A 16,440-nucleotide genomic window follows, 5' to 3' on the forward strand; every position below is an offset into this window, starting at 1 on the left:
GGCGCCCCCCCGCGGCCGGGCGGCGCAGCGCGAGCCCGCCCCGCCCGCTGACGTCACGCCGCGGTGAAGATGGCGGCGGGCCCGGGTCGGGAGCTGTGAGCGCCCCGGGCCCGCCAACATGAGCTGCTCGGCGGACGCCGTGAAGGACAAGCTGCTGTGGAACGTGAAGAAGGAGGTGAGGACGGGGGCGGGTGAGGGCCCGGGGCCGTGCGGCGGGCAGAGCCCCTCGTTGCGGGTGTCCGTCCCCGGGGGGCTGCGGGTCGGAGCGCGGCCGTGTGGGGAGCGCTGTGAGGCTGCGGGCGGGCGGACGGGCCGCTTCGCTCGGCAGGCAGCGGGGTTTGTCCGTGCGCGCCTGGCCGGGCTGTCGCCGAGGACGCGGATCTCCCCCGGCTCCGCTCTGCCGGGGCGATGCTGCTCCGGGAGACCTCTGCGCTCTCTTTTCCCGGGCGCACCGGGAGCAGGGTGCCGCTGCCGGGGCTCCGCGGGGCTCCTGCTGCGGCAGGAGGCTGCCGGCGGCTCCCGCTCCCTTTCCCGGGGTTTGTGTTTCCCGTAGTGCTCGGGTTTTATGGCTTTTTCTTAACTGTGAGCTCTAGAGGAGAAAGAGGGGAAAACGGGGATAAGAAAGGTATTCTAAAGCGTCCTTGGATGAGCCGGGCTGGCTCCCAGGTGCCAGAGCCCTGGCAGAGGTGCCGCTGGCAGCTCCGCCCTGAGAAGGGTTAATTAGGGTGGCTGTTCTGCACACACCTGTGTGCAGTTCTCGTGGCGGGGCAGTTAGAGCCATGTGTGCATAAGGAGCCCAATTAGCGCACCTGAGCGGCGCGGCGGGGCTTGGTCATGCTCGCGTTCGGGCTGCTGGCACTTGGTCCTCGCAAAGCGCTCCTTGGCTGCAGGGAGGTGCTGGGCAGGTGCTTCTCACCTGGTGGGAGGTGCTCGGCAGGACGGAGGGAGTTCCCGCTGTGATGGCATGGCACTGAGCGGCTCCTGCTGCAGGGCAGGGCTCCTGCCGAGGGGCTGTGGGAGGAGGTGCCTGTGCTGTGCACAAGCACTGGCCCATGGACACCTCTGGAGTACGTTTCAGGTGGAACTCCTTGCGGTCACCTCTCCGGTGTATCCAAGTGTTGTGTTTTTGTGGCACTGGCTGTGTGACAGCTGCGTGTAGCTGCCTGTTGTTACACAGCAGTGAAGTGAAGGTGTAACGCTCATCCATCACGGCAGTAACGAGTATTTAAACAGGTACCTGCCCTGCTGCTCCTTCCCCTCCCCAGGTCACTGCTGGGGAATCAGCAGCAGCCATCAAAGCTCAGATGAAAAGTTGTGGCTATGGCCAAGGTACCTGAGCCTGACTCCCAATTCCTGATATTCGTTAGTGTTGAAAGCAGAACACATGAGGTGTTTCAGTCAGCGTGGGGAGCATGGACGGGGCAGAGCAGGGACAGACACGTCAAGGACGATCTGAACGTGCAGCAGCAGGGCTGTGTCCCAGGATGACCCAGCCAGCAGCTGGCTGTGGGCAGGTGGTACCTGCTGAATGCAGCCATGAACCTGCCACTTCGATTAGAAATTTTTGCTTAAATTAGAACCTTTGAGCCAAGGCAGTGTAAGGTTTTATTTAGAAGTGGTGCACTTGCTCTTCTGAGTAACATTTAAATATATAAATAAATCTGAGAAATGTTTTCCAAGTCTGAGCATTGCAATCTTGTGCTAATGCATGAGATGGAAAGTAAAATGGATTTTTGTGATCCAAGCCAGCTCAAGCTGAAGAGACCAAGTGGTGTGTAATTAAAAAATGTGAGGCTAATTTGTTTTTAAAGTCTCTAAAATGTTTTTAATTGGACTATGGTTTTTAAATGACTTGAATAATGCTTGAAAGTGTTATTTGTACCTTCTGTGTCATCTGCATTTTTGTTTTGTCTCTGATTGTTCTTCTCCAAATCCTCACAAATGCTCTTTTGGAGCATTTATACTGGCTTGGCTTTTTAGGGGCTAGCCAGAGCTTTCCAGCCTAAAATAGCCATGAGAGCTTTTGGTGATTATAAGCAAGTTGAGGTAACACCCCTCACCTGTGCCCTCACAGACCTGTGGAAGTGCCCCTGTCTCTGCTCAAAGTAATAAAATGGGCTCAGGGGGCAGTTGGAGACACTGAGATGGAGATTTTATTTGTCTTAAATAATCAATTGACGGAGGCAGGAATTGAACACAAGCCACTAGTAACCACCCACCAGATGATGCTATCCTTAATGACTGTCATTAACTTTTTCCAATAGAATTTTCAACCTCATTTTTTATCGTGTGTGACAGCCGCTCCTGCCTGCCTGCTGTGTTCTGGTGGGCTTGCTGGGAAAACCTGACTCCATGTCCATTCCCAGAGCCCCCGTTCCCTTCCCCTGTCCTTTAAACCCAGACTCTGCTTCCTGTTAAATGATTTTCCCATAACCTCAGTATCCAAAGGAGTTCAGAGGCAGCAGATTCTTTCTGTGTGCTGTTCCACCAAGCCTGTTAAAATTCACTTGTCTTTGCAAAGTATAAAACAGTCATCTCCAAAGTCACTTGGTGCAAAGTGTTTAGTTTATTTTGCCTCACTTTCTCAGCTAAAACTTCTGCATTTTTCCTTTGGGAAATTTGATGCTATTTGCTTTTCCTCAGATGGGCTTTCAGTTCCCATTGGTAGGCAGTGTATTTTGTTGGCTCTCATGGAAAGGAAGACATATAATGTGTTTAGAAAATGTAACTCTGCTGGGATTCATGCTGAGGCCGCTTGGAAGTTCACGTTTCAAGCATTTATCTCTCTCTGCAGGAAAATCTGTTGTGACAAGCAGACTCATAAAACAGGCTTTTCTCTGGCCATTTCCTTCTACCTCCTGAAATGGAGGGTTTTGCCATTTCTGGATTTAAACAGTACTTTCTAGCTGTGAAACAAACAGGATAACAATAACCTTAGCAGTTCTGCCTGGAAAGATTTCAGAGCACTTCAGAAACTCAATTGCTCAACTTGCAACTCAAATGCAATGACTTCTGAGGAGAAATGTGGTAGTTATAGAACAGCTTTTATTTACACCACCAGTCTCTCATCAGGTGTAAGAAGGAGTCAGTGCAGCAGGAGCTGTCAGTAAAGCAGGTGGGCAGTAGCTGCACAAGATAAAGACATGGGTGCTGGACATTAGGTTTTCTCCTTTGAGGAAAAAATGCTGTGGGCTTTAACTGTGGTCCTGATTATTCTAGTATGTTATGAGCATTACCCTTTGCCATCTTTAAAGCTTCCTTATAATAAAATTTAAAAAAATTAAACATAAAGGCATGTCCCTTCTATATTTCGTGGGTGAAACTTAATAAATAATCCATGTATTAAGACATATGTTTGGTGTTTGATTGCTCCCACCTGCACAGGCTCCTCTCCAGGCTCTGGGAGCAGCCCTGGCCCAGCTGGAGGTTGCAGCCCTCCACCCTTTGTACAAACACAGGTGTAGGCTGACGATTCCTTGCCTGTGTGGGTGGATGGGTGACTGTGGGGGCAGGTGGTGACGTTTCTGTTAATGAGATTGATTTGCAGTTTGGTCAGGTCCGCTGGTAGCTGCCAGTGGGTGTATGTGGAGGCTTGTGCTCACAAAGCTCCATTATCAAGTGCCTCCCCAGACCAGAGGCAAAGCAGCAGAATTCCCTATGAAGAGCTGTGCAAATTGCAAGGGAATAAAAGAAACAAGCAAAAAAAAGGCTTGTGTTCCACTTGATCAGAAACACTTGCTTTAGCTCCTTGCCTGAAGCATCCACGAATTACGTGGCAGTGAAGGATGACGTGGGATCGAAGAACACTACATTCCAGCTTTTGAATCTTCTCATATCCTGTCTGTGCCTTGAAAATGTGTTCTAATAACATTCAGTCACTCTGCAGAAAATGCACGGAGCTTGCTTGGCATGTGGTGGCAGTTGGGAACACATAGAGTGCCTGCTCTGTGTCTTTAGCCCTGAAGTTCCAGGTTTGAAGTGTCCTGGGAGACACTGGATGGTGTTGGTGTAGAAAAGTAGGGTTGATTATTGCATCTGAAACCCTTTTCAGGGTTGACTGGGATCTAAATAACATACCGAGCTGATTCGGGTGTACCTGGGAAATGCGTGGTAGCAATGAATCGGCTGCCAAGCACTTGAGCTTTTGCTCCTCAAAACGACTCTTCTTCCTCCCTGTGAATAAAACTGTGCCAAAGGGGTTGCTGAATACACAGGATAGTCCAGATGTGAGTACCCATTCATTCCTCCACCTCTGCTTCTTCCTTGATACCCTCTTGCTCCTCCACCTTCAGCTGCTTCACTGTTAGGTCCTAAATTCCAACAGCTGTGTCAGAAACACCACAGGAAAGAAACAAATTGCCTGCTTCGGAGTTTATATTATCAGGCCTCAGGTGTGAGCAGTGAGCCAGGTTTTATAAAGTGCAAAATACTTGCTTTGAATTTCTCAGCTATAAAACATGTTCCACTTTCAAAGCCTCTTACATGTTTGCTTTTTCCCCTCCAATGTTTTCTTTTCAACTCAGAGGGCTCCTGTTTGATAAGGAACAAAATTCTGGAGGATCCACTTGATCCAGAATTTGGAGTGAGGCAAATGCCATGTGTTGATGCCATGTGTTGAAAGGCTCGTGCAGCAAGTGCCAGAGCTGCAGCCTGCTGCCAGCCGGGCTGGGGGTGTAGGAGTGGGCACAGAGGCCTCAAGATGATTACTGGAGGAGGGGATGTTTAATTACAGCATCCAGAATTGGTCTCACAGATGGTCTTGCTGGAGGAGGAAGCCCTCCAAACTGGAGAAGGCACCTCCAAAGGCAGCTGCAGAGCCCAGCTGGCAATGGAGCACTGCACCTGCAGCTTCTCCTGGTCCAGCACTGAGTGGCAAAGCTCAAAACCTTGGGACCTGTTCGTGCCATTCCAGTTGGCTCTAAACTTTGGAAGAAGAGAGTGTCTGATTAAATCTTCTGCTATGGTACCACTTACTTTCATATATTGAAAGTGAATTGGCATGTGTTTAGTCAGAGTGTCATAACCCTGTAATTGTAGCTCACAAATGAGAGGAGTCAAAAATGATGGTTGATTTGGAAGAGAGCAAGCTCTCCCTGGCCAGGAAGAAATGAGTGTCTGGTAAATGAGTTGGTGGAGGCAATGAGGTTTCATCTGGTGTCAGGCTGAGGAAGCCATTGGGGAGGAAACACTGGCAGATGAGCAGAGGGTGCCTGCAGCCTCTCGCCAAGAGCCTCATTGTAAGAATTGTCTTTTTCTTCCTTAGTTTTTGAAAGTCAGTAATTTGCAATGATTTCCCTCTGGAGCTTGACACATCAGCTCTGAAACTGGGAAGGAACTTTGTTTTACATCTTTAAAAAGTGTGATAAGTGTAATTTTATTTGCTATAATTGTTAAATCGTGTCTTGAAATGAAAACTGAAGGCACTGCCTTCCTGTAGGTACTATAATAATTTTTTTTATACTGTCTGGTGCAGCAGAAGGCGTAATTTGAAGGCATAATTTGAAAGCATAATTTGTAATTTCTGTGGCATGTGTAGTCCTCAGGCAGGGGGAAGGTGGCCCTAAGCCTCTCTGGGGATGCATACCTGTGGAGCTCAGGCATGCTTTGTGCTTGAAAAAGAGCAGAATGGCACAAGTGGAAATGGGACATAGCAACACAATCTGTCTGCTTGAGCAGAAGAGACTGTGAAAGCCAAGGATGAATTATATAAAGTCTTGCACAGCTCTTTGAAACTTACTCTGGAGAAGTTTTTTGGAGGGTACTGTGGGCATGCTGAAATAATTCGGACTTTTATTGGAGCACATCCCAAAGAGACCTGTCCTTGTTCTGCTGGAGGTTCCCTCATACCATGACAAGCTACTCAGGTTTGTTTGTGCTTTCCCTCCTTAAATCTGTTCTTCCCTACAAAATGCGACTTGGGGGAGTTGTTAGTCTGTTGTTGATAGGGAAGGGGCAGGCAGTGGCTGAAACTGAAACTCCCAAGTGCTGTGCTGATTTTGTTGGGATCATGCAATCATTTCTCTCTGTTCATTTTAGGTAAAGCAGATCATGGAAGAAGCTGTCACCCGGAAATTTGTACATGAAGACAGCAGTCACATCATCGCTTTATGTGGTAAATGTCGCGCGGAAGAGCTAACGCTACTTAACCTTACTTTTCCTCTAGACATTTATTTTCTCTGCTGTCAGAGGTAAATGCACGGATTTAGATATTAGAAATCACGGTGTTCAGGCCCATTTCACCTCTTCTTTATATTTGCTATGTGTGTGCGTGCATTGTAAATTGTAAAGTAACTCTTACTAAAATGTCATTATCCAAGTAACCAGCCAAGATGCCAGGTGCCCTTGCTGCAGGCTGGCTGTGTGATCCAGGGAGCTCCCAGTGCAATCTGCCTGGTCTCTGTTTCTGGAATCCTGTCCTGGAACCTGTGCTGCATTGGTGGTGTAAGAGGCAATGGGCTGGCAGTGGCAGCTATTTCTGTTAGACTCTGCTTGGCCAAAATTAGGAATATTTTAAAGTCTTCACAGTTCTCTCTCTTCCTCCTACTGTGATTCCAGTTGGTTTTGTGCTCTGAATTCTTCAAGGTCTGCAGAACTAATAGCTCTGCACTGAGCTGTCTCATTATTGCCCAGCAATCCTACCTGTCCTAAGGCAGGACTCCAGCCTGCTGCTCCTTTGAACAGCGGCCTTGATTAACTCTAAACCAGAAGGTGAAGCTGAATGTTCTGTTTTTACTTTGGCTGATGGAATGGAGAAATCCCTTCCAGCAGATTTGGCTAACAGCTCCTGGCTGGTGCTCTCCTCTGTGTGCAGTTCTCTTCCCTCCCCCACTCCAGTTTCATGTGTCTCTTCAAGAGGTTTTTCCCTTCTATTTAAAATTAGATTGGTTCAGTACATGAGTCATTTTTGGTGAATCTTCATTATAAATATAGAATTCTTGGGAATCATTTTACTCTCTTGCTAGGCTGAGTTTAGCAAGAGTCTCATAAATACATGATAGCTGATTTCATGGTCTCTCTGCTTCAGTAGCTGAACAGTTCATAGCTGTCCTAGGTCCTAGGTAGCTGAAAGTGCCAGTTAAATGGCATGTGCCACTTGGCCTGTAGGAAATGCTGTTCTCCAGCTCCGTGCCATCCTTGCTGGCCTGGTGCTTCCGTGCAGGTCAGTTCTGCTCATCCAGCAGGAGGGATTTGTAACCACAAGGACTCTGTTCCAGTCTGTGGTCTCTGCCTGGGTGCTCTGGGGGAAGGAAAGCAGTGCTGATGTTTTCATCTTTGTGGGGAAGCAGTGAGTGCAGGAGATTCTGTATTTGTTCTCAACCCAGTGTGTAACTAACCTAAGTTACATCCCAGGGGCTCTTTCACCCCCTCTGATTTCTAGGAGATTTGGCTCTGTGGTTCAGAGCCACAGCAGCTCCATTTGGACTATGGCTGAGGTGTGCCATGATGGGACAAAAATTCCAAATTCCTTTGGGCTACTGGTTGCTGTGGAGTGAATTTCACTGGTGTTGAGTGGCCAGTTAGGGGACAGTGCAGTGATGCAAATGTGTTTGGAGCATCTTCAGTGGCTGGTGCTGCTGCTGGAAGCTGGCTGTGGATGTTTGCAGCCTGGGTGATGTGGAGACGTTTCCTTGGGAACGGCAGCTGCCAGCTGACGTGAGGCTCTCAGCGACGCTGTCTCTGCGGCAGGGCGAGTGCTGCGCTCTGCTCCCTCACCCTCCTGCTGCCAGCCTGCCGGAGCGCCCATGGCTGGAGCTGTAATCACCAAAAACCCAGCCCTGTGCCACTCCTACACTTCTGAGGGAAAGGGGCAAGAAAAAGGAAACATTGCTCTGTCTCTGCAGTTACCTGAAGTGTATTTACAGGGTTTCCAGTTCAGTGCATTACACTTTGTCCAAAAGCTACCTGCAGTTTGCTAAACCTTTTCTGTGTGCTTGCCCATCTTTAATCTGACAGTAATTTGCAGCTGCATTAACCTCAACTTTTTTTTTTTTCATCCCCATTATGCATAATGCTTTTCTTCTCTTATTAACTGATGAAAACAACTGTTTTTTTTCTGGGTAATGCTGTGTTTAAATATCACAGATCTTAAAAAATGAAGAACAAAAACCATGTCACATTCTGTCCAGTCATGCACTAGGAAAGGTCACAGGGTTTGACTGCAGTGCTGGATCTGGATATTAACTGAAGGTGTAGTCATGTGTGCAGCCCTTCAAACAAAAGAAGGACGTGGTGGCTGCACGGGGGAGCTTGGGAGATAATGAATTCCCATTAGTAAGCAGTCCTTGGTGTTTTCTCTGTGTGAATAATACATCAGAGAGGTGGCCTGAGGCCTTTCAGCTGACATCTGCCGACCCAGAGAGAAGAGACACTTACCTGAGCACAGCCAAGTGCTGTCTTGCCCAGCTGCCAGTCCAGTCTTCTCTGAAAGCAGCTGAGCAGCCTGTGAACTCTTTGGTGGTTCTGGACGTGGTGGTAGAGGAGGGTGCATGAGGAGGTCCATGCACAAACAGGTCTATGCAGCAGCTGTGCAGTGCTGTGAGTGCCCCTGGCCAGCTCTGCAGGGTTCATCCTTTTTCTCTGTGGGTGACTTCCAGGTCTACATGCACGATGTATGAGCTGGCATTTGTGTCTTACATTGGTGCTCCTGCTCTCAAGCTCCTGCAGTGCCTGTGTACATCAGAACTGCGAGAGCATTTCGTGTTCTCAGAAACAGAGGAAGGAGAACTATCACCCACAAGTGCTTCTGCGATGTCTGTGCTTCAGGCTGTAATTCCACTCTGGAGATGTGATGTGTGGACCCTGTATTGCAGTTTCCTTTCACAGAGCCCTGGGGCACCTAGGCTTGGATAATCATTCCTTCTTCAAAAATAAGTAGAGGGAATTGTTATTTGGAATAGCTCTGTGTCACTCGGTATTTGTTCACAGCAAGAGGACTGACCTGTTCTGAGAAACAGAGTGGCTCTTGGGTCCTCTTCACATTTTAGAGCCAATCCAGTGTATAACAGGATTGCAGTTAATGTGCAAAACACTAAAATTGGACTTTATCAAACAGTTCCTTCCCAGCCTCCTAAAGCAGATAAGTACTTCATTCATTTTGGAGGTGCAAGGCAGTAGGAAAGCACTTGTGTGGCTGGATTTTCTGGAGTCATGTGCATAGTTGAGATTGGGTAACATCTGAAGTTTTTGGGCCTTACATATCTGTAGGGACCTGCAGATCTCTCACAAACAAAACACAAGTCTCCCTGTATTACTGCTCCTGTTTGGAGAACAAACATTTTCAATGATGAATAATGCTTAAAAAATAGTTTACAGAGATTCTACTTCACTTGATAAACACATTAGCCCAAAGAGAGTACCAGAGATGATTATAATTGGGGGGAGGCAAATATTTTTTCACACACATTTAGAAGGTTTTTGACTGTGCTCCAAAGATGATGCTTAAAGTAATGAGTGGAGTGCTGGAGAGGGGAGGAAAAAAAAACCAGAGTGAATATTATCTCTGATGTGAAATGAAACAGTTTTTGAGCTGCATGTGTTTTTAGCTTGAGAAGTGAAATAAAATCTCTTGTGCTTTTTAGAGAGGTCTGCTAAACATTTTGCTTTGATCCTGGGCCATCAAATTGGATAATTTTCAATATTTAGAGAAACTTCAGTAATTTTGGTTTACCCTTGACAGTATTTAATGAAAACACTTCTGTTTTTAAAAGGTTTCTGAGATCCTTGAAGCTTAATGATCACAATTTTAAAGAGGAGCAGTCACCAAATTTCAGACCTCAAGTTTCCCAGCCACTTCAGAGCTGGGGATTGTCCGTTCACACACTCTTTTGTATTTTCTAGGGAATTATTGAACACAGGATGTTCTTGGCACAGCCCAACACAAGCAGGTTAAGTGCAGGTGAACAAGGGCAAAGGAACACGTTTGGATGTCTCTGCAGTGCTTTGCTGTCAGTTGGCACACGACTGCCAGTGTCTTACCTGCTCAGCGTGCACTTCCCAGTGACACAGCAGGCTGGAACTTGGCAATAAAACTGCCTTCAAACTGGGAGATCTGTGATTAGCTGGGTAAAGCAACAGCAGCTGGAGATCATGAGCATCTGATGGCTTCTTTATCATCCTCCTCTTTTCACTTGTTTTTAATTTCTTCCGCCTCAGGAATTCAATTCCCTGAGCACAGTTTCCATGAAAACAAGGTATTTAGCTGCAGTATTTCTTCCTGTCTAAGGAAAATCTCATCTGCTAAGTACACCCCATAAATAATCCTTCCACAGGCCTTCTTTTCTCTGCTCACCACCCTTCCAACCCCAGAACTCTCATTTCACAGGCCATTAAGTCATGTCAGAATTTTCATAGAGGCAAAAAAGGACAAAACCAAACTTGTTCATCTGACCCTGAAAGAAGTAGCTGTGGTGAAGTCATAAAAAAGTGACATTTTTCAAAGCTTGGTGGGCACCGTGATTACTTGAACTGTAAATCAATAGTGTATCTGCACTTAATTAAATTCAGCAGTGGATACTGCAGAGAATGTTCCTCAAAACTGTCTGGAGTTAATGAATTTTTAGATGGCTGCTGTCAACTGAACCATACAAGGGAATTACCTGAGCTGTGCTGATTTATTCCCACTGCAGAGCTGCTCTTCCAGGCTGTGTATAATGAGTTGCTGCCTTTTTACCTGGTCAGTTTTTGTATGTGTTTGTTGTAGGTACAGTAACAGAAGGCAGGCTTGGGATCACATGCAGTAGTTATTCACCTGTGTGCATACATACCTGTCACCAAAAGCACATGTGTGTACAAGCTACCTGTGTGTACACAAAACCACCTGTTGATTCCTTTCTTATGTTACCAGTTTCTCCAGAAACAGCTAAATCATCTATTTCTGGGTCTTCTTTGAGTGTCAGATTCCAAAAAGGGAAAAATGGTTCATTTTCCTAGAAACAGGTAAATAACCACATTTCCCTGTCCCAAAGGTTCTTGTCCTATAACCCCTAAAATAGTTTGTGTTGTCTCTTTAGGTAACAGTCTGAGCTGTGCAGTTTGTAACTCCACACGATCACCTGGTTTTAGTTTATCTAAAAGCACCGCTGCTGAGGTCCTCTCACGTCTTTTAAAAGATTCTGCAGCTTGAGGTGACTCTTCTGCCAGTTTGTTCAGGATGTGTTAAGTTTCCTTTCCGACTGAGCTTGGCTGTGGGCGATGCTGGCAAGGTGCAGTGAGATCAGTGCCTGCCTTGGACACAGAGCCAAAGGAAAGCCCTGTGGGGCTGTGCCAGGGAGCTGATCCCTCACTGCTGTGCTGTGCCACTCTTGTGCCATGGTGGGAGGGATCCCTTCTTCTGTCCTGTGGCATCCACAGGGTTGGAATGGGATGGCATCTGTGCTGCAAGGTGTGCTGCCCTGCTTGAATGTTTTGTAGTTTAACTACAAAACCATGGTGTATTTGCAAGCAGTTTCAGTACGAGTCAGATGTGAATGTAAAGTCAGCTGTTCTGGAATAGTTCTTGTAGAAAGAAGCCTGGAGATAAGAGTGCTGATAGCCAGTGCTGCTAGTCTCAGCCTGGGGGTGAAGTGTAGGAGAACAAAGGGACCTGAGGGTCACACAGACTAGGCTGTGATCTGCCCCCTAGTCTGAGGATGCCTTACACATAGAACTGGACGTGCATTAATCTCTTGTCCTGTGGAAGACACATTTTGAGGCAATCCAGCAGCAAATTCCAGTGTCTTGCCCCTTGCAAATGACCCCTACGTGTGTTGGGGCAACTCGGGATTGATGTTACCCAAGTTCTTGTGATGAGAGATGTCACAATGGAATAATTAAATATTGGGGCTCTAGGGACAGCCACTGGGGAAATTGCCCTCAGTGGCAGCTGCAGCATTTATTAATAATTAAAGCTGTGCCTGCTGTGCTTTTCACTAAATTTGTTTCATTAATATTTTATTGTTTTAAAGAAATAAAAAAAAGCAGCGAAGGTGGGAAGAGAGCTTGTTTCCTAAGCAACAGCAATGCACTTCTTTGCAATTATTTTTAAAGGCAGGTTGCTTCATTTAAGATGTGGAATCAAATTGCTGCATTGCTCCAGGCATCCGGAAAGCTGCTTTTGTTTTTTCTTTCTCTTTATTTCTAATTGAAAGACAGAGCAAAACAGTTGCTGCGTTAAGAGCTGTTGTGATGGTTGCTAGACAGGAGCTAGACCGTGCTGTGAGGAACATCCCTGTGCTGTCATCACTCCCTGTCCCCCCCGTGTCACTCTGTGGCTGCACAGCCCCCGTGGCTCTGCAGCATTCCCTGCACGGATGCTTCTTTCCCTGGGAGTGGAACCAGCCTGGCTTCGGAGATGTCAGTGCTGGCTCTGCTCCTGTTGGATCGCAGAGTGGTCCTGGCATCTCTGCTCTGTCTGGCTCTTGCTGCTCCTGGGGTGGGACTCCTCAGGGTTCAGCAGGCAGGAGGTGTTCCTGAGTGCCCCCCACTCTGGCCTGGGACTCAGGTTAGTTTACAGGGCCTGAACAGTGAGGTCTTTTTCAGATGCAGCCTTTCAGGTATGACAGGATTTGGAGTGTTCAGATACAGTAAGGAGAGGAGTCTTCAGGAAATGCTCAGCACCTAACAGTGTTGGGTGTAAAGTGCAACAAAATGTTGCTCTCTCAAAAAGAGCTGCCACTCTGAGAGGCAGAGCGTATTGGAGCAGATGGAGTGCCATTTGTTACTCGTAACCAGCATTTAACATGGCACTGGGAGCTGCAGTGTCCCGAGGGGCTGCCTGCTGCCACCCAGCACAGGGGAGCTGTGCTCACTGCTGCACTCAGTGCCCTGTGAAGGCTGCCCTGCCTTGGGCACACACCTGGCGCATAGAGCTGGGTCTTTTCCCTTCCCTGTGAATGAATTGATCTGTTCTCCTTCATCCCTCTGTATGGGCAGTGTTGACTGTGTGAGTCATCTGCAGTCTCGTTTTAGAAGCTGATACACAAGGAAGGCTTATTTTTTGTTATGATTTGTTTTTAATTTGTGTTTCTCATTTCCCTTCCCTGCAGCAGGTTACATGAGAGCTGGATAGATTTCTGCTGCAGTCTTGCAAGGCTGGCATCATGCAGTGTTTTACTGGTGGCCATCAGGCCACGTTACAGTGTGGTTCTGTGTGGCATGTGTAGAGTGGGGTGAAAATACTGAGAGAGATTCCAGTTCATTTATGTACTGCCATTATCTGTACTTTACAAGGTGCTTATAGTTGCAGATTGGACACATGCTCACATCATCTGATTCTGACTGCCTGCCTGTCTGTCTGTCCAGCCAGCTCTGTTCTTGTCCCACACCAGCCCAGTGGGAGTGAGCAGGTGGTGCTGGCTAAGGAGGAGGCTGAAGGCAGCAGGACCCATAACGTTCTGTCCCTGTTCCCACAGGTGTGGTGGAGGCATGTCTCCTGCACATGCTGAAGCGCAGGGCTGCTGGCTTCCTGCGCTCCGACAAGGTGGCCGCGCTCTTCACCAAGGTGGGCAAGACCTGTGCCATAGCTGGAGAGGTGTGCAAGAAGGTGCAGGAGCTGCAGCAGCAGGTAGAGAGCAGGTGAGGCTGAGCTCTGTTCATCAGCCAAGTTGGTGCAGTGTGTGTGCAGCATGGTGGGATGCAGACTGCCCTGTGAGTGCACAGGGGCCTGTCTTGGCCACAGGCGATGCAGCTTTGTCTCATTACCGGCTGTAAGGATAAGGCAGATGTTTCTGTTGGATCAAGCTGGCAGTGAGCAAAGGGACAGAGGTGGAGAACTGGGGCTTTGGTGTTTCATTTTGCTTCTGAGCACAGCAGAGCAGCACTTTCAGCCCACACACAGAGCAACAGAAGTGAGTAATTACTTTGATTTCAGAGCGGCCTCACGGTTGGGGTTTGGTGGACCAGCTTGGACTGTTGGTGGGAAGGGAGGGGGGTGGAAGGAGGAACTCAAGAACAGACCTACTGGAAAAGCTGTTTCGGCATGCTCCTGCCAAACCAGGAACAGATTTCTGGGTATCATAGCAGAAATAGTTAAATTAATGAATACAAAGAGTGATGGGAAAAAGGAAGTTACAGGAAAGCTCTTCAGTACATACTGGACTGAAGCACAACAGAATTCGCTGGTGTCAAGGACTTGAAATTACTGAAAGTCTTAAACTTGCTGGTGGTGAGTAGTGCAGTAAAAATTTTCCATGTGGTTCTGTTGATGGAATCACAGTGCATGAGTGTCTTGTCCTATAAACTCAGGACAGTTTCCTGAAAGGGAACCCAAGTGCTGGCAAAGAACTTGAAGATGTAAGGGTTTCTTTCTTCACTGAGGCCAAATGGGACCTTCTTCTATTTCAAGGGGTACATTTTCTGGAAAAGACATTCAGGGTGTTACTGTTCCCCTCTCAGCCCAGTGTAGTGTATGGAGAGCCAAGGCAGCCTGCAGTGCTGAGCACTAGGAAGCAGTCGCTGTGCTTTGTAGTCACCTTTCTCCTGCAGCTGCACTGTGCTACCTGATGCAGGAGGATGGACCCATCATGAGCTGCCATTGGACAGCCAGAATTCTGACTACTTTTATTTTATCGCCTTTTGCAGGAAAAATCAGCCAAATGGGCAGGAACCCCTCAAAAGGCAGGGATCAACCACAAGCAAAACACCTGTCCTGACACCTCAGGCCATCAAACACATCTGGGTTCGAACAGCCTTGATTGAGAAGGTGCTGGACAAGATTGTGCAGTACATTGTTGATAACTGCAGGTAAGGAAGCAGCAGCAGAACACAAGGATTTGTTGGTCTGATGCATTTAGGTATCTGCAACAAGACATTTCGTCAGAAGTCTTCAGCAAATGCCTGTGATGCAGGCTTCTGGTAAGATGAAAACCAGTGACATAGGTGTTTAGAGAAAAACGTAGTTTTGCATCGTTGACAGTGTTTCAGGCTTACAAAAAAAGGTTAACAGACATTCAGCTTTCCAGAAATCAGCTAAAAACCTAACTTCAAGTATATTAGGTGCCCATGTTCTAATGGGACCTAGACCTTAGTGGAATTTAATAGGTCATGAGTTGAAAATAATCCTTTGGAATTTTAGGATGTCAGGGAGGAAAATGCTTTTTGGAGATGAAAGAAAGGAGAATTAGAACAAGAGGAGCTAATGACATAAAACCTTAGGGTTGTGAAAACAGGTTCTTTGAATCATGTTTCATTTTTAGAAAAATCAAGCTTTGTGTAAAGTGAGTTTTCCCTTGCAAAACCAGAGAAGAGCATCAGTGCTTTATGGATGTATTTCACAGGGGCTCCTTAAGAGGAAGAGATGAGTCCACTCTGTTCTGTCTTTGCTTCCTGCTGCCTAGCATCAGCTGTGATTTGCCAAGGAGTGGCTTGTAACTCCTACCCTTCCTGCCCTCCTATAACCCATGATACAGAAGACTTAATGGGACACACTGAGGGCAATCTCCCATAAAAAGTGAAAGGAAGGGACCCGAAAGCTTGCTGTGGTCCCAGAAAGGCACTTGGCTTGCCAGGGGTGTTCTTGTCATTCAGCACTGGCAGCACATTCTTGTCTATCCAAAGCCAATGGGTCTGAACAAGGATGAGAGCTAGGGCAGAGCAGCTTATTTTTACAGTATTTTTCAAGTTTGTGTTACTGTTTTCCTTGTCATCAGCTTTATTTTCATGATGTATCTTGCCACTAAAACCAAGAGCGTGGAAGAAAGGTCTTTGTGCTGTTCAAACAAACTGTTGCTCTGGGATATGTAATGCCAGCTTGGATTTTATGAGCTGCGTGCAGAAGAGACAGAGGGTTGGCGGTGTCCCAGTTAATGAAAGCATTTTAGTCCACTGTCTCCATGTCTGCAGATACATGGCTACAAGGGGTTTTAATATCTTTTCCACATAATCTACAGGAGGCACATCAGGAAAGTTTGCTCTCAGTTGTTCCATCACTGTGTGTTGTAGATGTCAGATGCGTTAGGATCAGGTCCTTCATTTCAGGTGTGTGATTTTGAGACCCTGACTTGGTGAATAAAACAAACTGCTTCGTAAGGCTTGTTGCCATGCATTTTTGTGACATTACTGCTCAAATGCTCCATGTTCACATCCTTCAGCTGTCCTGTCCTGGAGGAGGAGCAGGTGCTTTAGAGTTTGAGCCCCATCTAGTGAACAGAGGACAGTGGCATTCAAGAAATGTGGGTGTTTGTATTTTTTGGCCGTGGTGTTTTGGAAAGCAGCTTTGCCTGCTGCAATGACAAGAATTTGGGGTCATTGCAAGAGCTACTATTTGTAGTAGTTCGTTGTTCTTCGTGGTGTTTCAAGATGATTCCTCACAGGTGGAAGAGATGTTTAAGAATGTGTGGATTGTTTTGTCTCTGTGGAAAACGGACAAAATTGCTTGCAGAGAACTATTGTTTGTCTCCATATTGCAGTTGTGCCCAAAGCCCCAAATCAAATATACTGGGTAAACACACTGAGCACAAGGCGAGC

At 47.1% G+C, this 16,440-nt stretch overlaps 1 protein-coding gene across 6 annotated transcripts in view; it reads left to right on the plus strand.

Moving 5' to 3' along the window:
• The first annotated feature begins 31 nt into the window (after positions 1-31).
• Positions 32-16,440, plus strand: part of SGSM2 (small G protein signaling modulator 2) — a 35,320-nt gene continuing 18,911 nt past the window's right edge. For all 6 annotated transcript variants that reach the window (XM_085078618.1, XM_085078621.1, XM_085078620.1 and 3 more), the window contains exons 1-4: positions 32-175; positions 6,037-6,112; positions 13,389-13,551; positions 14,557-14,718. In XM_085078618.1, the coding sequence (XP_084934744.1) occupies positions 119-175; positions 6,037-6,112; positions 13,389-13,551; positions 14,557-14,718 (458 nt within the window). In that variant the 5' untranslated portion in view covers positions 32-118. The remainder of the gene's footprint in view (positions 176-6,036; positions 6,113-13,388; positions 13,552-14,556; positions 14,719-16,440) is intronic.

The sequence above is a fragment of the Lichenostomus cassidix genome, chromosome 19 (genome assembly GCF_008360975.1).
Source record: "Lichenostomus cassidix isolate B80296 chromosome 19, HeHo_3.0, whole genome shotgun sequence".
Taxonomy (NCBI): domain Eukaryota; kingdom Metazoa; phylum Chordata; class Aves; order Passeriformes; family Meliphagidae; genus Lichenostomus; species Lichenostomus cassidix.